This window comes from Lotus japonicus, chromosome 3 (genome assembly GCF_012489685.1).
Source record: "Lotus japonicus ecotype B-129 chromosome 3, LjGifu_v1.2".
Classification (NCBI taxonomy): Eukaryota; Viridiplantae; Streptophyta; class Magnoliopsida; order Fabales; family Fabaceae; genus Lotus; species Lotus japonicus.
The window spans coordinates 80,700,402-80,720,540 of NC_080043.1; the positions used below are offsets into that span (position 1 = coordinate 80,700,402).

At 36.2% G+C, this 20,139-nt stretch overlaps 2 protein-coding genes and 1 long non-coding RNA gene across 4 annotated transcripts; 1 reads left to right on the forward strand and 2 right to left on the reverse strand.

Moving 5' to 3' along the window:
- The first annotated feature begins 6,041 nt into the window (after positions 1 to 6,041).
- Positions 6,042 to 9,550, forward strand: LOC130746353 (cathecol O-methyltransferase 1-like). Its single transcript, XM_057598958.1, has 4 exons — positions 6,042 to 6,480; positions 8,478 to 8,788; positions 8,901 to 8,965; positions 9,053 to 9,550. Exons 1-4 carry the CDS (start codon positions 6,086 to 6,088, stop codon positions 9,347 to 9,349), a joined length of 1,068 nt encoding a protein of 355 aa, XP_057454941.1. The 5' UTR covers positions 6,042 to 6,085; the 3' UTR covers positions 9,350 to 9,550.
- Positions 9,551 to 9,570: 20 nt separating this feature from the next.
- Positions 9,571 to 11,672, reverse strand: LOC130746356 (protein CURVATURE THYLAKOID 1B, chloroplastic-like). The gene is made up of 6 exons (XM_057598960.1): positions 11,461 to 11,672; positions 11,270 to 11,373; positions 10,887 to 10,973; positions 10,716 to 10,778; positions 9,960 to 9,997; positions 9,571 to 9,835 (listed from the first exon to the last, which is right to left on the reverse strand). Exons 1-6 carry the CDS (start codon positions 11,600 to 11,602, stop codon positions 9,778 to 9,780), a joined length of 492 nt encoding a protein of 163 aa, XP_057454943.1. The 5' UTR covers positions 11,603 to 11,672; the 3' UTR covers positions 9,571 to 9,777.
- Positions 11,673 to 14,691: 3,019 nt separating this feature from the next.
- LOC130746357 (uncharacterized) lies at positions 14,692 to 18,401 on the reverse strand. 2 transcript variants are annotated; one of them, XR_009022102.1, is made up of 4 exons: positions 17,926 to 18,401; positions 17,475 to 17,561; positions 15,219 to 17,364; positions 14,692 to 15,120 (listed from the first exon to the last, which is right to left on the reverse strand). It is a non-coding gene; the product is annotated as an uncharacterized LOC130746357 (long non-coding RNA). The 2 variants fall into 2 exon arrangements; XR_009022103.1 differs by having other exon boundaries at positions 15,219 to 15,325; positions 17,926 to 18,397.
- Between the last annotated feature and the right edge of the window lie 1,738 nt (positions 18,402 to 20,139).

Here is a 20,139-nt window from a genome sequence, read left to right on the forward strand (position 1 = left end):
CATCCGAATAACCCTCTAATACCGAAGGAAATCCCACATATGACAATCCATAATTCATAGTACCCTTCAAGTACTTGAATATCCGAGTTATCGCATGCCAATGATGTCTACTAGGATTACTAGTAAATCTGCTCAACTTTCCAACCGCAAATGCAATATCAGGTCTATTACTAATCATAGCATACATCAAAGAGCCTATAACTTTTGAATATTCGAGCTGATCTACAGATTTACCTGTATTTGGCATAAGCTTCTCACTCGGATCCATGGGAGTACTAACCGGAGAACAACTTTCATGATTAAATTTCTTGAGTATTTTCTCAATGTAATGAGATTGCGTAATTACAATCCCCTTATTCTCCCGTTTAATCTTAATACCAAGAATAACGTCCGCTTCTCCCATATCCTTCATGGAGAACTTTGATGACAAGAAATTCTTTGTTTTATCAACTTGATTTTGGTCCGTGCCAAAGATCAACATGTCATCCACATATAGACAAATAATAACTCCTTTACCGGATGTATCAAATTTGCTATATACACATTTGTCAGCTTGGTTTAGAATAAAACCACTAGACAAAACAACCTCATCAAATTTTTGATGTCATTGCTTCGGAGCTTGTTTCAGCCCATACAACTACTTAACTAGCTTACACACCTTATCCTCATTACCAAGCATTACAAATCCTTCAGGTTGCTTCATATACACTTCTTCTTCCAAATCACCATTCAGGAATGCTGTTTTGACATCCATTTGATGGATCACTAGATTGTGAATAGCCGCTAAAGCAATCAACAATCTAATAGTAGTGATACGAGCAACTGGAGCATAGGTATCGAAGTAATCAATCCCTTCCTTCTGTCTAAAGCCTTGGATTACCAATCTAGCTTTAAACTTGTCAATTGTACCATCGACTTTCATCTTCTTTTTGAAGATCCATTTGCAACCCAATGGTTTACAACCTGGTGGTAAATCAGATAATACCCAAGTATTATTTTCCATGATAGAACTCATCTCTTCATCAATTGCTTCTTTCCAAAAAGCAGAATCTCGAGATTTCACAGCTTCATCATACGTTCTTGGATCCTCCTCTATACTATAGCAATAATAGTATTGATTATCAATCTGATCCTTTGATCCCTCAACTAAATATAATTGAAAATCAGAACCATAAGATTTAGGTTTTCTAGCTTTTTTGCTTTTCCGAGGTTCGAGTGTCTTACTTGGTACATCAGTTGAATGATCATCCTTTATAGGTTCATCCGACTTAGATATAAGGTCCTTTGATCTAGGTATAGAAGAGAAACAATTCTCATCAAATATGGCATCTCTTGATTCTATAATTGTGTTAATAGAAACCGAGTCATTAGGTTCTATAACATAGGACCTATAGGCTTTGGAATGTTCAGCATATCCAACGAAGATGCAAGCTACACCCTTTTCACCCAAAGTTTTCCTTTTAGGATCCGGGAGTCTAACCACGGCCCTACAACCCCAAACACGTAGAAATGTTAAGTGGGTCGTTTCTTATACCAAAGTTCATATTGGGTAATCTTGTTCCTTTTATTAGGAACCCTATTTAACAAATAGCAAGCCGTTAACATGACTTCTCCCCAAAACCCTTCACTCAAACCAGAATAGGATAACATGGCGTTCACCATTTCTTTAAGAACTCTATTCTTCCTTTCAGCCACACCATTTTGTTGAGGTGTATAAGGTGTCGTAGTCTCATGAATGATTCCTACGGATTGGAAGAATTCAGGATCATAATATTCACCACCTCTATCCGTACGTAATGTTTTAATCATCACATTCTGTTGTAATTCAACTTCAGTTTTATAAACTCTAAATTTATCTAAGGCTTCATCTTTAGAATGCAACAAATAAACATAACAGAATCTAGATGCATCATCTATGAAAGTGACAAGATACTTTTTATGTCCTAATGATGGAGTAGCATGCAAATCACATAAATCACTATGTATCAATTCAAGTATGACAGATTTCCTTGTTATGCTTTTAAAAGGTTGCCTAGTAATCTTTGTTAACATGCAAGTTTTACACTTTTCTATATTTTTATCAAACACAGGAATTAAATCATCTTTAGACATTTCATGCATTCTCTTATAGTGTACATGTCCTAGACGAGCATGCCATAAAGATGAATTGGTAACATTCAAAGAAGACATAAATATAGAACCAGAATCTTTAGGAACACCGTTCAAATTCATCATAAACATTCCATTATTATAATATCCAAATCCTACAAACACACCAGACTTCGATAAAACATATTTATCGGATTCATACACTTGCTTGTATCCAAGCTTATTCAATACAGGACCAGAAACTAAGTTCTTACGTAGTTTAGGAACATATAAAACATTAAACAAAGTAATAATTTTTCCAGAACTGAATTCTAACACCACGCTTCCTTTGTCTTCAATAGGATTAAAGTGATGATCTCCCATGTAGAGGACAGATCCATCTTCCACTGGAACAAAAGTCTTGAACCAGAAACGATCCTTGCAAACATGTGTTGTGGCGCCAGAATCAATCCACCACGAAATAGCATCATCTTGCACATAAAATGCTTCAGAAATTAATGAAACTGAATGTTTAATCAAAATATTCAAGTTATGAATTGATTTCTGACCTTGTTCTTGGGATTGGTCCTTAGACCCCTTTCCCGAACCACTTGCATTCGCGTTATCATGCTTCTTTCAAGAACGACAATCCCTCTTGAAGTGGCCTGTCTTACCACACTTCCAGCATTCTAGTTTCGGTTTCTTGTTAGAACCGAAACTTCATTTGTTGTTCTTGAAAGCACGCTTCTTTCCTTTGTTTTTGTTGTTATTGTTCTTACTACCCTCCTCGATCATATTAACCGAGGGACCAGCAACTTCTTTTCCTTTTCCCTTGTCACTCTCCTGCGCTCTTAGAGATTCTTCTATGCGCAAGTGACTTCCAAGTTGGACCAAAGACAGGTCGTCTTTTCCATGCTTCAAATTGTGTTTGAAATCCTTCCATGAAGGGGGCAACTTGTCTATGATACTTGAGACAGATATTGTTTCATCCATCTTCAATCCGTGCAGTGTGAATTGTCCAAGAATTTGTAGAAGTTCATTATATTGTTCCATGACAGACCTTGATTCAACCATTTTGTAATTGTTGAAATCAGTCACCAAGAACTTCTTACTGGATGAGTCCTCTGCCATGTACTTGGCTTCAAGACAATCCCACAATTCCTTTGCAGATTCCACATTTTGATAAATATCGAACAAAGGATCAGACATACCGTTAAGAATGTGTCATCTGCATATGTAGTCGTCATTCTCCCACTTTGATCTGCTTCTTATATTTTCAACAGTTTCTTCCTCCAGAAGTTCAGGAATCGGTGTAGACAGGACGTATACCACCTTCAATGTTGTAAACAAGAAATGCATCTTCCTCTGCCAACGCCTGAAGTCTTGTCCTTGAAACTTGTCCAATTTCCCGAACTTAGTAGTCATCTCCTTGACAGCGCCTTCTCCAGCCATGATTATCAGTAAATAATTTGTCCGTTTGTTAGAAAACTGGTTGTGATAATCCTGGATAAAGTCAAGAATCGTGAGCGTCCACTTTCCGAACAAATTATTTCGACCCTATAATTTCCTGGGTTCACGAAATCTTTGTTGGGATAATACTTGACAATCAATCTGTTTCTTGGCACAAGAGAACAGATAAAGGAAGTAGAGATGTTATGTATTTCGAATTTCTGTGTCTGTATTCTGTTTCTGTTTTTCTGTATCCATTCCTTAGGCTGCAAGTAACCTTATATAAGAGGCTGTACGAATGATCACAACTGTTCGCCAATAAGTCACGATTTTTCAAACAATTTCAACCTAGGGTCACTTGGACCCCGCCAAGGGGCTCCGCCCCTTGGACCCCGGTTCGTATTCGCGGTCAATTATGCGTTGGCTCACCGAGCGTGCACTCCGCACTAACCTGACTCGATTCCGAGCCTAACGCGTAATTGCATCAGCCTATATAGTAGATCACATTACTACTAAAATACATTGATGATTCTAAAATCACCAACAGTACTAAAGACAGGCTAAGTACTAGTATCAATTAAACGTCATAGCTCAATCTCTCTATTGATCCCTGTTTTGTAAGAGAATCAACAAAAGCATTCATCTTCCTGTAAACACGAGCTACCCCACACACAATGAGCAAACACCACCATCCTCCAAATTAAAGCAATATACCTCTCAATAATAAGTCATCCTTAGATTCTATCTTGTTCATCCTTTCCATCAACGTGAAGAAGGTAACTTTTGGAGGAATAGGACAAATGATTAGGAATTTGTCTTTCAAAGCTTCCAAAAATATTATGTTCAATAATAGCCCAAAATGATATCGCAGAGAACTACATCATCCTATCAAATGCCCATCATAGTGAATCTTCTTTGTTTCCTGTTGGAATTATACTACAGCTCTAATAATTGGTAACTTATCGTTGGCGATGGAATGACTTTGATGGTTTGTAAAATTATTTTTATTTTACTAATAACTACAGGGTCAATTTTACTATGAAAAATAAGTACGCACCATTTTGATGGTGGTTAAGTTGTCAATAACCTTTTTTAAAAATAAAAAAACTTGTATCGATGGCTAAGTTGCTAAACTACCCACAGTTTTGTGGTTGTCGAAAACTCCACATTCTCTTGTAGTGTAAAGGATCTGATCAGAATCTCACGATCCAGCCTAAAAGTTCACAATCCTAGTGCAATCGATTATAATTCACGATCTTACATTCGATTCAGATGACAAACATGCATGCCCAAGGATCGCACGCATGATCCTACTTACGGTTTGGATCATGATCTTGACAACATTGCATAGTTGTATACGTTCACGTTGCATTGAGAAAAATATTGATACAATTATTTCCTCCTTCATTTTGTTTCATGACTCAGTGACTCACTTTAATCAACATGTGTTTCTTTCCCATATGATAAGAGATGATAGGGAGGAGTGGCCCTCCAGATTTCGCTCTCCTCCTTTGGGCCATCTGGAAGTCGCGTGCTAATTTTGTCTTCCAGGGTGTTCCGTTTGACCTGAGGTGCATGGTGCCTATGGCAATGAAGACTAAGCTTGATTACACTCATAGCTTGCGAGTGCTTCAAGACCCAGTCGTGGGCGGAACTAGACGCTACGAGGAGGTCGAGATTGGTTGGGAACCACCGTCAGCTTCGTGGTTTAAATGCAACACTGATTGTTTTGTTCGCGGTACAACTAACTCAGCGGGGTGTGGAGGAGTTTGTCGCGATCATCGGGGTAACTGGTTGTTTGGGTTCAGCCGTAACCTGGGCTCTTCGAACGTCTTATGGGCAGAACTCTGGGCTATGTTTACCATGGTTCCCTTGCCTGGGAAAGAGGTTTGCGTAAGATTGTGGTTGAGAGTGACTCCCTAGTTGCTGTCAATTTGGTAAATGAGGGGTGTGCAGTTCTTCATCCATATGCGTCCCTTGTGAACCAGATTCGTGTTTGTTTGGCTAGGGATTGGGATGTCGTCTGTGTTCATGTCCGGCGTGAGGCGAACCAAGTTGTTGATTGCCTTGCTAATGCTTCTCATGGCTTGGGTTTGGGGCTGCACTGCTTTGAGTCTCCTCCTCCTAGTTGCTTGAACCTCTTGTTGTTTGATCGGATGGGAGTCACTTTCCCTCGCTCTATCTTAGTGTAGTTTTCTTCCGTTTTTGGGCTTAGCCCTCCTTGTAACCAAAAAAAAAAAGTGAAAGCTAAATTCAATAAGTGGTCATCATCCCTCGCCCTCTCTACCTTTTTCTCTGGTCATGATCAAAGAAAACATTAGTGGTAGTGGGGGTAGGGCCTACAATTCTTTTTTTCTTTTTCCTCCTATTCCATAATGCTACCAAATATAGGAAAACTCATTTTCCTACTTTCTCTCCTCTTCTTAATTTTCTCTCATTTCAAATGTTCACGCATACTATAATAAGCAACATCAATCAATATATAACATCTTCTACCTCATTTCTCTCTCTTTAATTGAATTTCTTAGCATTCAAATAAAATCTCACTATGGATAATTCACAAGAAGAAGATGGCATTGTTTTTTCCATGAACATGATGTCATCTATGGTGTTACCATTGGCAGTTCGATCGGCAGTTGAGCTGGGCATCTTTGACATTCTAGGGAAAGAAGGTGAAGGAATGAAGCTCTCTGCAAAAGACATTGCGGTTAAGTTGGGCTCAAAGAACCCAGAAGCACCCGCAATGCTGGACCGTGTTCTGAGACTATTGGCTTGTCACTCCATGCTATATTGTTCACTTTCTGAAGATCAACATGGGCCTGCATCTCCTCAGAGGCTTTATGGGCTTGCTCCCAGGTCCAAGTATTTTGTGACTGATGCTGATGGTGTGACATTTGGGCCTGCTTTGCACTTAAATCTTGACAAGGTCCTCATGGAAAGCTGGTTAGTTTAATTATTTATTACTAATTGACCAAACAAAAAAAAATTATTTATTACTATGACCATCTATTGTGTCACAAGAAAAACTAGAGGCATTGGGTACAGATTTTTAAATTGTGGAATAAATTTTTCTTGGTGCACCATAGACAAAGTCATGTTCTTGTTCCACGACATACAAATTCATGTTTAAATATCTATTGCTTATAATGCAGGTGGACATACACGTTAAAAAAGGCTTAATTGCACTTTTGGTCCCCCAACTTTGACCTTCCTGCGAAAATCGTCCCCAAACTTTAAAATTAGCATAAAACGTCCCTAACGTTTACACCCGGTTGCAAAATTGGTTTTTCGTCCACTTCCATCCAATATTTAACGAATTCTGGGATAAAAATTAAAAAAAAAAAAAACCTAGAAATTGATGAATGTTCATCTTCTTGAAAGAACCAAGCAACCCAGAATAATGAAGAAGCAACAATAGAGCCACCATCCCCAACCTCACCCACACCGAGCCACCACCGTACCCCAACCACCAACAAAACCCATAGAACCCCAAAACTCCAACCCAGATCCGGTCTTCACTCCTTCTACCTTCTCACTTCTCTTTTCCTTCAAACACAGGAACAAGAGCTTCAAGCTTTTCAACCCAAATCAAATAAGAAATATTAAAACTTGAAGCTTTTTAACACAGCAAACCCAATACTCGGTCTTCTCCTTTCCAGATTCCACAAGATTGAGTTTTGTTATTAGGATTTGATAAAATCGACGGTTTCCAAATTCAATATTCTCTCCCCTTCAATGGTGGTTTTTCAATTTGGGCCCTAGATCTGGAATTGATGAAGATCTGTCCCTCACCTTTACTTAATCAGAGACTCAAAGTTAAGTAAAATCACCAATTCACGAAATTCCTCCTCACTTGTGATGCATACGAAAACTTGGAGAAGTGGGTATTTTTTCAGATCTGTTGGGTCTGTGATGCCTCTGGAGTTTTTCCAGACCTGGTTGCGTAGAGAAGTGAGAGAATTTTGATGGAGAAGTGGCTATTTTTCAAGATCTGGTTTGTCAATTTGAAAGTTTTGGAGAATATTGATATTTGTTGAGAAATTTGTTTAGTTCTGTGCAAGAGGGAGGGAGCATGACTATATGAGAGAGATGATTTTTGTTTTTTTGGTTAATATTTTTGGATGAGAAAGCTTAATTTTGATTTACTCATTTATATGAAGATGAAGGAAAAATGGGATGAATATTATGAATTTATGGGTTTTTAATATGAAGATGATGAATGTTTCATAGACTAAATTTTTTAATTAATTTTTTGAGGAATATTCCGTTAGTTTTTGGATGGAATTGGACGGAAAACCAATTTTGCAACCGGGTGTAAACGTTAGGGACGTTTTTTTTTGCTAATTTTAAAGTTTGAGAACGATTTTCGCAGGAAGGTCAAAGTTGGGGGACCAAAAGTGCAATTAAACCTTAAAAAAATGAATGTAACTTTTTTTTATAGTAATATGGAAGTCTGACCATGTTGAAATCAAACTGGTATTCCCACATACTTAGTTTTCGATACATCCTTTGAGAAGAATATCTTAGTGTTGGTCATAGAACTTACAATGAAGTCTAAGAGATGGTGCATGTTCTTTTTTGGGTTAATGATCAAATTGGTCCATAATTTTGTAAGCGAGTTTGATTTTATTCCCCGGCGGAAAAATGACGTTTAGTAACAGTTATTTTTATAATTACCGTCACTTTTTTTATAGGCAAATGTTAATTGTTAGTAATGTTAGTAAATTAGTCGTTCTCAGGGTTTGAATCCTGGACCCTTCACCCTTCATCCCATCCAACTCTTATGTTCCTAACTCTTACCACTTGAGCTAACCTTCGGGGACGAATTACCATCACCTAACGTTATTTTTCTGCTCAAACTCACTTACAAAATTTGAGACTAATTTGACATTAAACCCTTTTTTTCCTTTTGTAATTCATTTGCATTAACTTATATATAGGACCGATTTGAGAGGAGCAATTATGGAAGGAGGCACTCCATTCAACAGGGTTCATGGCAGGCATTTATATGAGTATGCAGGTTCCGATCCCAGGTTAAATGATGTTTTCAACAAAGCTATGTCCAACATTACCATTATAATCATGAAGAGTATTCTTAAGTTTTATGAAGGTTTTGAGCACATCAATAGACTAGTGGATGTAGGTGGTGGTCTCGGGATAAATCTCAAATTGATCACTTCCAAATATCCTCATATCCAGGGTGTTAACTTTGATTTACCTCACGTCCTAGAGCATGCCCCTACATATGCAGGTATATTCATATCACCATTCAACTTATTTGTTGCAAATTTTAATGAGGAAAGTTACAAGTTTTGAATGTTGCATTGAAACTAGCATTTATTTAATTCTCTTAAATTTTGCAGGCGTGACACATGTAGGAGGAGATATGTTTGAGAGTGTTCCTAATGGAGATGCCATTTTTATGAAGGTGAATTCACGCTTTTATAGGAATTATCTGTCAATTTTCTCAGTATGATCTATTGATGACATAGCTTTTTTTGCACCAAATTTTCAGTGGATACTTCACAATTGGAGTGATGAATACTGCTTGAAATTGATGAAGAATTGCCATAAAGCTACTCCAAATGATGGAAAAGTGATTGTTGTGGAGGAAGTTCTTTCTGTTTTGCCTGAGACAACAGTTGCTGCCAAGAGTGCTACCCAGGATGACCTCATAATGATGACTCAAATCCCAGGAGGAAAAGAGCGAACCCAAAACGAAATGACGGAATTAGCATTAGGATCTGGATTTAGTGGCGTTAGATTCGTATGTTGTGTCTCCGGCTTCTGGGTTATGGAGTTTTATAAGTAGACATAATATCTAGTATGGCTTAACTTGTTCTTCTAACATCTGTCATTGGATTAGAATTGTCATGCCTGTAAATTAACTCACATAGCTAATATAGCATCTGTTAAGGTTGAGTATCAGCTTGCTGGATGCAGATTATAAATATGGTGATACATATTCTTTGAAGTCATTCATTTCAGTTCCATGAACTCAATTGCTTTTCTTATCCTTGTAACCAACCACTGTACGGATAATTGAGGAATTGAGATTGCCTTGAAGTGAATTGATATTTATAAAAACGATACAACTTCTCTCAGAACACATCACATTACATGGGATAAAGTACAGTTAGGAGCTTATGTTGACAAAATGAAGCATCATCACATCTTCAACAGAATGCTGCAAAATAGAAAACTTTCATGTCAACACCATCTCTGCATTTCCCAACTCTTTTAGCTGCTCCCAATTATTTCATCATATGTTCCTTTTATTTTCTGTAGCAAATCTTCCCTGTAATTACATTAAAAAGGTTTAGAGACACAAGTTCCATTCATGGGGAACAATAAATCGATAATCATCAAGTTAATCCATTGTAATAAAATTGGCGGTAATATTCAAGAGAAATTGTGCATACCGGTCTGGCTTGAAAACCAGGTTCTTGTATGCAAACCACTGCAAAGAAAGACAGAAAATGAGTAATAGGTTTTCCTCAAGATGGAATCCAAGATTACAAGGCCTTCTTTAAGCTACTCTTGTGTATTTTCAATAAATCATCTCTGTTTTTGCCTATTATGTACTTTGTGATTTTCACTCTAGGATGTGGCTAGGGCCTTAGAGTGTTTCTCTGACTATTAAATTGCTAGAATTGGGTATTCAGGGAATAATCCCTCAACCGGTTAAGTGAATCGAAGTTCATAATTCAATTGTTAAACCACTTAGTATGTCGGGATCAGCTTATGTTTCTTTAGAATAACTTTTATTACCTAGGAGCTACTCATGTTGGCTACATAGTCAATTGTAGAGGAATTTTCAAACATGTTACTAAACTATCATCCTCTAGTATTAGCAGAGTTTAGAACCCTGATCAGTAGTTTTTTGTTAACAATTTGTTAGAGTCAATTAGAGAGTTAGTTCACACATTGAAGTTAGTAATAGATCAGTTATTTAATCACTGATTCACACTGTGTGTGTGTATAGTCATTCATTAACTGATAATTAGAATACAACTTCATTTTCTCCCCAATTCTCAATTCTCACATCTAGTATTAAAATTTTCATGATATAAAAAAGGAAATAGTATAAATCAAGGGACAATGTTCTTATCCAACTCTAATTAGGAACATGAATGGTGTAAATGATGCTAGAATTAAGCTCATTTGATTTGACTTACCCCAGTGTAGCCAATGCCTACAAGCTCAAGAACCCCAGGAATCAAAGGAAGCTTATCAATTGCCTGTTTTCATCAAACAAACAATCATTAAGAATTACCAGCTATAACTAACTAATAAATTAGTGGGAAATGATAATCAAAGAATGCAACATAAGCATTTAAAAAACCTACTGAGAGCAACCCAGTTGAAGCCCACAATGCAAGCACAGAAGCTACAACCACTGAACCCACTGCATATTTGTCATCAACTTTGTCCCACTACGCAGCCAACAACACCAGCTAATTTTCAAGTCAGTAACATTGAAAAAAGGTTAATGGTCAAATTAGTCTCTGATTTTGTAAGGATGTTTGATTTTACTCATTCGGCAGAAAAATGACGTTTAGTAGCGGTAAAAAAACAGTCAGTAATTATAAAAATGACCGTTACTAAATGTCATTTTTTCGCTGAGCGACTAAAATCAAACTCGTTTATAAAATCAAGGACTAATTTAACCATTAACTCATTCACAAACCTCAATTTTAACCACCAGATTATGAGAGTTCAAGATTCTTACAGTTTCTTGAAGATTCTTCACAAACTCTGGCAGCTCAGTTGTGTCAACTTCTGCTGATGTCTCTCCTGTGGCCATTGCCTTCACATTGCGAGCAATCTTACGACCTGAAATCATCAACCTAGATAACATCAAACAACATTTTGAGATTTCTAAGGTATGTGTTTGGTGAAAGTGTCTTCAAAATTGCTTACAATGAACAGTGGTTTTCAATTGACGATTCTGAGGAAAGCTCACACATTGTGGAGAGGCAGACGGTGGTTGCCGTGGAGCCTTGCCGTCAAGGAGGGTGGATGAGGAGGATATAGTGAGAGCAGAGGAGGAGGTTGCGGCCATTGCTATGTGCTTAATCTACAATGTTAAAGACTGTTATTATGAGTGTTTTGCAATATTAGTCTCAAGATGTTTGATAATTTGCCCAAATGATGTGGACCCTCTTTCCACAGTTTGAAGCTAAAGCAGAACCAATCATTTTATTTTATCTAGATAGTGTGCTGATGTGGCTGAAAGATAGGGCTTTTATGGTACTTCAAGAGATAGCAGGATCTTGGGTAGGCTTCTTGAAATTTAATCAAGACCAATTTTTTTGGATATGTTCATTAGAATGTAGAGGTTAGAAGGGATAGTTCAACTCAAAAATAACTCGATAGTTGAGGGTTGTTCTACCTTCTACAAGGATTATCTATATCATATTTATAGTCGGTACGACACTTCTAATAGTGTTTTATGAATTTTTTTACTTAACTTCCAGGTTCCAACAACGAGATGATAACTTAGGTACCGTTTGCTAAGAAGCCGGAATAGGATAGAACAGAACGGAATAAACTAGAATAAGATGGGAACACGACAATAATGTTTTGTGTAATGTGTTTGGTAACTTCAAGTCATTAGAAAAGAACCACAATTTAAATTAGAGTAAAATACACTTACCCCCTTGAGGTTTGCCACAAAAACACCTAGCCCCATTCTTATTGAAAATATACACACAACCTCACTCTATTTAACCAGTTACTGTTAAATTATCATATTATAAAACTAATTAGACTAACCACACTTGACAAAAAACCTCACTTTAACCTTGACCAAAGGTTTTTTTTGTAACCATAACCCTGATCAAAGTTGCCCCAACCCATTCTTCACTACACGCGGGAATTAGAAACGTCTTCTCATTTCTTCTGAGGGTTCTTCCTCTCCTTTTTTCTTCTTCTTCTTCCCCCTTTTTCTAGTGTTTACCGAAATTTGACAAATTTCCCTTTCTTCTACGAGTTCTTCCCCTTTCTTTAATTGTTAGCTTATCATTTGGTCACTTAGATAATGAAACAGAGGCTGGTTTTGTTTTTCTCCGTTGCAGGGTTGTTCCATATGTCTCTTGATTTTCTTCCATTTCATTTGTCTCTTAGATAATGATTATCATTTAATTTGTCTACTCCAGGTTTCCTCCGTTGCAAATATTTGAGCTTTTATGCTTCTCAATTGTTTTCGGATGGGATTTTGATTTTCACATATGTCATTAGAAGGTGCACCTGTTCAATATAATGTTATGTTTTAGGGAAAAAATGTTTGCAGGTATACAACGGACTAATTGGGATAAAAGTGAAAAGAAACTCCATTTCCAAAAATGTAATATGGTTAAATCAATATATAGTATAATATGTTCAGACGTATATAAATAAGTCAATAAATATATAATTTTAAGATATTATAATAAAAATCTAATGTAAAAGTAATGCAAATATTAGAATAACTGTACATTAATCATATTTCTTTAAATATACCAATATGTCAGTCTTACAAGAGTTTTTGGGTGACTTAAGTCTGACATTTATAATTAACTATACTTTTAAAAAATTATTGACGTTGTTTAATTATTAACTTGACTAGGTCAGACTTGACTGTGATGCAGGCCATACCCCTACAAACGATTTGACCTATTTCAATCCCTAAACGTATATATTAAGTTAGTTTTTTTGGTGTACAAAATTTCTCTTACATTTTTTACCCGGGTGTGATGAAAGTCAAATTTTCTCCAAGAGTGTAGTTCTTAAGAATCAAACTTTTAACTAGATGTTTAAACAATAACTTTCAAGTACTTCAACTGTCACCCATTATACCGACACTCGTTAGATATGTCAAGTTCATTGAAAGTAGAGATGTTATTATATATATATATATATATATATATATATATATATATATATTATGAGCTATGAGAGAGAATATAAGAATAAATTACAATTCTTAGATTTAATCATAAATGATCAAGAATAAAATAAATCAATAGTTCTATGACCACTTATAAATTTGAACGTTGATGATTGGATCTAATGGTCATAATTTATTCTCACATTCTCATAAGTACATCTTATATCTATATATATTAAAATTCATTTAAGTAACTACATACCTAAAAGTTACTTTGATAAACAATATCCTAATCCCGTGTTTTAAAACTCGGCTCGGACCAGCCGGTCTGACCAGTTGGATCGGAACTCGACATGCCACCAGTTCGAGCCAAGTATCAGATCGTTTAAGCAATTGACTCGGTGTGAATCAGTACAAACCGGCCGGTTGAACAAAATTTGCCTCGAGTCCGGCGAGTTATGCAGTAAACAAATAAACTTTGCTCTTATCTCGCCAGGAACCATCTCAGACCTGCATTCCCAGCAAAATAACTCCTAACATTTTAATCACCGTACAAATAAAGTTTAGCATCTTTGGTTGCTTGTGAAGTTGCAAAACGTGAAAGAAGAAAGAAGATAGTAATGAATAATGGTACATACACACTTTACTTTCTCTTCCATCTCATTTCTACATATTTTTTGTCCTATTTCTCTTTGTATTTTTTATCACATCACAAATCATATCACTTGTTTATCTCTCATTTCTACCTTATCTCATAAGGTGGAGGTGTAATTGACTTGTCAACTAAACATTATTAATAAGATAATATTGAAACAAGACAAGCTAAAAGATTGGGGAGGCGACTGCGTCCTCTTTGCTACAAACATATGTGTTGTCCCCGAGGGTAGGGGTGTACGCGGGACGGGTTATGCTTGCCCCTCACCCGACCCTAAATGTTGATCGGGCCAATTTTTGAACCCTAACCCGACTAAACCCGACACGTTCCGGGTTTAACTAAGGACGAGTTAGGGTTGACCCGAAGGACAAGCACAATAGGATAGGAACATTAAAATTTTAAGAAACCAGCTAATAATTTACTGCGGAAAATTTTATAAAAATTTCATAACATTGTTAAACTATATAGCAAAAACTCTGGATCCATTTCTAAAAGAAAAAAATAAGTATAACAAATGAATGACAATAAATCAAGCTTAAAAGAGATATAGTCTCTGTCAAGGAACAGAGGAACTTGCTCTAATAACTCATGAAACAAGCATCAATTTGACCTACTCAACAAACCAAAATTAACAATTACAAAGTAAATACTTCATTACTGTCAAATGTAATATTCAGAATAGAAATGTAACATTACATTGAGCACATTCAAACTCACACACATATACCAAAACATAAGCATTTCCACTGGAAGCTACCGGCCTACAACATCAAATTAACAAAAGTGCAATTGTAGGCGATTTCCTAATTTGCAGCCATATACAAAACATAACTGCAACATATCAAATTCCCCTAACTAATTCTCACATATCTAAGTGTTATAAAAGATATGCAGCCATATACAAAACAAAACTGCAACATGCCTTTTATAATTCCTGCACAAAAAAGAGATAACTATTCAAGTTTCTTTAAAAAAAAGCAATCAATCCAGATTTGGTTGGCTATCAATCAATATTCACAGCTTGTTGCATGTCACTTCCTCCTTGAGACTCAAGAATCTTGGTGGAAACATATGGAAAAAAAATAAGAATAACTTAGTTTATATCAAATTCATATTAATATAAATTAACAAAAAATGAAAAAGAATCAGACTTACCATCAACAATCTTCTCAATGTTATCAAATTGATCAAAATCCTTATCCTCGAAAGCAAGACCACCGGAGTTTAACCAATTCTGAGCACAAACAAGAGCTTCAACCATTCTGGGAGACGAAGAGCTACATAAGAGATCAAGAATATGCCCACTTATGCTAAAGCATGATTCGGATGCCACGGAAGAAATCTGAACAACCAATACATCACAGGCCATGATAGAAAGGACCGGGTATTTTGATGAATTCACTTTCCACCAACCCAATATGTTAAAATCAACATTTTCATCATCTATAGCATCCTCATTGAGATATCTCTCAAGATCTGATTTATTTAAATTTGGTTTTGCCCTTTTCTATTTTTTCCAAGCCCCCACCCTGTTCCCAAAAGAACCTCCAATTAACCCTTTGGGCATGTCATTCAAAGTTGTACCCCTCGAAGAATCCCTGCCATCTTCACACTCCACATGTTCAGAAATTCCTTTTGAATAAAACTTGTGCAAGTCATCTAAGGTGTCATTAACCAAAGTTATCATCTTAGTTGCTAGGTCCTCAGCATATGTTTCTTTTAAACTCCAAGTGACATATTCAAGTTTGCATCGAGGATCCAAAACAACAGCAACAAACAACAAAGGATTGATATTTTCAACACTTCCCCAATATTTATTAAATTTTTCTCTCATTGAATGTGCCATAACCCCTAAGAGTTCAGAATGATTAGTACTCCATTCTGTCAACTCAGCTTGAATTGCAGCTATTCCATGGAAGCATTTGTTTGATGTCACACACAATGAACTAGGGAAAGACAAATTTGCTTCATAAAACATTTTTAGAAACTGAACAAATATTCTACCATGATGCTAATCCAAATCAGCAGGTGGACCAACCTTTTTCCCCTTTTCATCACGAAACCATTTAACAAAATCTAACTCTTGATCCAAGAGTCTATCAAAAGCTTTTTCAAACTTTACAACATGTTCCATCATAGTGTAAGTGGAATTCCACCTAGTTGAAACATCTAGGCACACAAGACTTTCAGACTTAATCATTTCAGCCTCAATGCATTCTTTAAATCTTGAGGGTGAAGACCTAACATACCGCACTGCATTCCTAATGTTGTCAATGGATAATTGTTTCTCTTTCATTCCTTCATTCACAACCAAATTAAGAATATGAGCACAACACCTCATATGCATATATTGACCACCACACACTAGCCCACCTCTAGCATCTAGTTTTTTTTAAGGTATGTGATCACCCCATCATTAGAGCTTGCATTATCAACTATGATTGAAAACACATTTTCAATTCCCCACTCTCGTAAACATTTCTCAATCTCTCTTCCAATGGTATCACCTTTGTGGTTTGCAACTAAACCAAAGTTTAGAATTCTTTTTTGTAGCCTCCATTCTTCATCAATAAAATGAGCAGTTAAACACATATAAGATAAAATTCTGGCATGAAGTCCAACAATCAGTTGTCATACAAACACGAATTCTTGAATTAATAAACCAAGACTTCAACTTTTTCTTCTCATCTAAAAAGTGTTGGTAACAATCCCTTGCAACTGTGACCCTAGATGGTACAGTAAACCTAGGCTCTAATCGATTTATCATTTTGCGAAAACCACGCCCTTCTACAACCTTAAATGACATCTCATCACATATCACAAACTCAGCCAAAACCCTTCTACAATCCTCCAAGTTATACCCAACAGAATTTGTTCCACCTAGACCATCTTCTGAAGTTTTTGGCATATACCCATGAAGTGTCCCCTTATTACCAACTTTACTAATATCCATTGGTGAGACCTACGCAAATGTTTGTTCAAAGAATTGGTTCCATGTTTGTTTGGGTGACAACTATCTATTGCACAACAATGATTGCATTTGGCCTTATGTTCACCTTTAGTCTCAACCAAAGGAAGCTTAGTGAAATGATCCCATACAATAGACTTCCTAGTCTTAGTACCCTGTCCCTCAATTTCATTTTCTTCACCTTCCCCTCCACCTTCATTTATTGTAGGTACAGTACAGTCCATTGTAGAAGGAAAAGTTGACAGATTTGCATTCATAGGAGGGTTTTGATTACAAGTTTCAAGTAAGGTACTTGGAGTTGGAGTAACTTCTTCCATTTTCAGTTAACTAAACCTAAATTATAAAAAAGAAAATTGGTATTTGAAACATTTACAATTGAACAAGAAAGAAAATACATCCAAACAATAATAAACAAATAATAGTGAGAAAGAAGGGTCTATTACCTTAAGCCTCTCACCACTGCAGTTTCAGATTTTGATCTCACATATTCACAAGCAAAGTGTATTCTCAACAATAAAGGTAATTTCCTCCTGCATAAAAGAACCAAAACTTGCACAAGTTAAATTCATTATACATACAGTACTTGATCATGATTCATGACTGAAAATGACCTTTAATTAATTCAGTGTCCTTTATATAGGTTTTGACACTAATAAACTAATGTCACTAAATCAATTGATTTGTATTTGGTAACTAAAATAATCATTATAAACAATCTTGTTATTTCAGAAGACTTGATCTTTGAGATTGAAGAACAAAGAACTTTGGATTGTGGAGCCTAGGAAAAAAACAAAAGTTAATAAATTTACATTATTTAACCATTAATGGGTTATCGTTGACAATAGAGCAAACTCATGAACTGAAAAAGAGAGAACCAAATTGCTGAGGAGTTACTTGAAAGAGAACTGCTGAGGAGTAACAACTGTCAGCGCCGGCCGACAAGGAGCGCAGCAACAAGTCAAGGACGACTGAGGGTCGAATGTGTGCAAGTTAGTTGTCTCACAACACTAGATCGAGGAGAATATTTGTATGTAAATGGGATTGAAAGTGAAAAGGGACGGCTAGAAGGGAAGCATACTCTACGATGGCGCCATCATCAACGGTGGAAGGTTAAAAGCTTCAATTTTGAAGGACACTGCCATCGTCAGTCGTCATGTCCTTGAAGAAGCAGTGAGAAGGAAGACGTTGTAGGTTAGGGTTGAAGCGTAAAAAGAAAACCTAATATGAATATATATGTGTGAAGATGTGTCTGTGTACTCTGTTGCATGGGTCGTTAATCTTTTAGCTGGCGATGGACCCTTCACAAGGTTGATCAATTCTTTTGCTCACTTGTCCAATTTCATTTCTACTAGAACTCTGTAACGATATGCAATAAAATCATTCAGAATTCAGAATGTATAAATTACTTAAACATGAATATATATATATTTATATATTCGGGTCGGGCCGGGTGACCCCAGGGTCTACCCGAAAATCGGGTTTAAAGAAGGACATTTCTTTTTGTCTCGCTTTTTAATTTTGGGCCGGGTTCAACTCGGCCCTAATGGTTCGGGTCGGGTCGGGTTTTGTACACCCTTACCCGAGAGTTAGCTCAAGTGGTAAGAGCTAGGGGACATAAGGGTTGGAGAGGGGAAGGTCCAGGGTTCGAATCCTGAAAAGGAAATTTGAAGGAATTTTCTAACTTACTAACAACTAACCAATAACATTTGCCTATAAAAAAAAACAAACATATGTGTTTTTTTTATTTTGGTCAACATATGTGTTTTTTTTTTGGTCAAAGGAAGTTATATTGATGAAACAAGGGCCAAGCCCAAGAGCCCAACAAGGCAAATACAAGCACCGCAGCACTGGCCAACAAAGCTAGGAACAAGAATGTATATCAACTAACTAAAAGACAGCACAACAAGTTAGTTAATATACTTATGTTTTTCTTAAATGGGCCTTATTTTTTTGATGAATGGGCTTTACTTTAGGATCGTTAAACAGTACTATGGGTTTGTATTTTACTACTAGCATTGAAAGGAAATCTGCTGTCCAAAACAAAAAGAAGGAAATATGTTTTTATTGACAAAAAAAGAAGGAAATCTGTTCTTAACTTTTTATAACCACAATATCAGATTCAAAAATATTTAATTATTTATCAATAATTGTTTTGGTACATAATTATTAATCAATATTGTGTTGTAACAAAAAAAAATCAATATTGTGTGATGGTAATGATTTTAAATTTGGAGTATGAAGTTATTAATTAATGTTAGCTAGTATTATTCATTTTTAATTTTTTATAATATACGTTGAATCATATCAAGCACTTTGCTCAATGACTCACCGATCTGACCAGTGACTCATTGACTCAGTACTTCGGCCGAGTCGAACACCGAACCAAATTTAAAACACTGTAGTAATCACTATTTTAAAAACTGAAAAGTAAAAATTGCATGTCCGATCCAATCACATATTCTGATTGGTGATGCTATCTACGAGCTCAAAACCAAATTAAACCTTTAATAAACCTAGTCAAACCGGTCATAGTAACTTTAGCGCTGTTGTGTGGTTTAAACACAAATGGAACTTGCAAAAAATGGTCTAACCATTGCTTCACTTTGGCCATAGTTTTTGCAAAATGAAAATAAACAAAAAATTTGCTGCTCGGGAGATTTGAACCCGGATCATGGGTAAGATATAAAAAAAATATAAACCACTGTACCATATGTTTGGTTTTTTTTTTGGCACATCGGAAAGATAAATCGCACCCGTCAGGGATCGATCCCTGAACCTCCCCCTACCGAACCCATATGTGCCCCAACTCCTACCACTTGAGCTATCCTACGGGGACATATTTTTGGTCTTTTAATACTCTTCATTATTTACCTAATTTATGTATATACCCACTTTCAAAAAAAAATTATGTATATACCTGGTTTAACCGGTTCAACAACTGACTTGTTAATCTTACCGGTGACTAGCACATTGACTTAGCACCCTGAATGACGTTCCGTGTTTAAAAAGAGTGATCCCCATAACACGCTACCTAGAGAAATCATGTCTTCGAAGCAAACAATAATTAATACACACTTGAAACTCATTATTATCCTAATCAATTTTAAT

What these genes read in the sequence shown, in the direction of transcription:
- LOC130746353 (XM_057598958.1), top strand. Translation starts at nt 6,086, where the DNA reads ATGGATAATTCACAAGAAGAAGATGGCATTGTTTTTTCCATGAACATG. An exon ending in AAGGTCCTCATGGAAAGCTG is followed by an intron (nt 6,481 to 8,477) that starts GTTAGTTTAATT and finishes ACTTATATATAG; the next exon opens with GACCGATTTGAGAGGAGCAA. An exon ending in GCATGCCCCTACATATGCAG is followed by an intron (nt 8,789 to 8,900) that starts GTATATTCATAT and finishes TAAATTTTGCAG; the next exon opens with GCGTGACACATGTAGGAGGA.
- LOC130746356 (XM_057598960.1), bottom strand. Translation starts at nt 11,602, where the DNA reads ATGGCCGCAACCTCCTCCTCTGCTCTCACTATATCCTCCTCATCCACC. An exon ending in TAGGCATTGGCTACACTGGG is followed by an intron (nt 9,998 to 10,715) that starts GTAAGTCAAATC and finishes CTTTCTTTGCAG; the next exon opens with TGGTTTGCATACAAGAACCT. An exon ending in CTGGTTTTCAAGCCAGACCG is followed by an intron (nt 9,836 to 9,959) that starts GTATGCACAATT and finishes ATGTAATTACAG; the next exon opens with GGAAGATTTGCTACAGAAAA.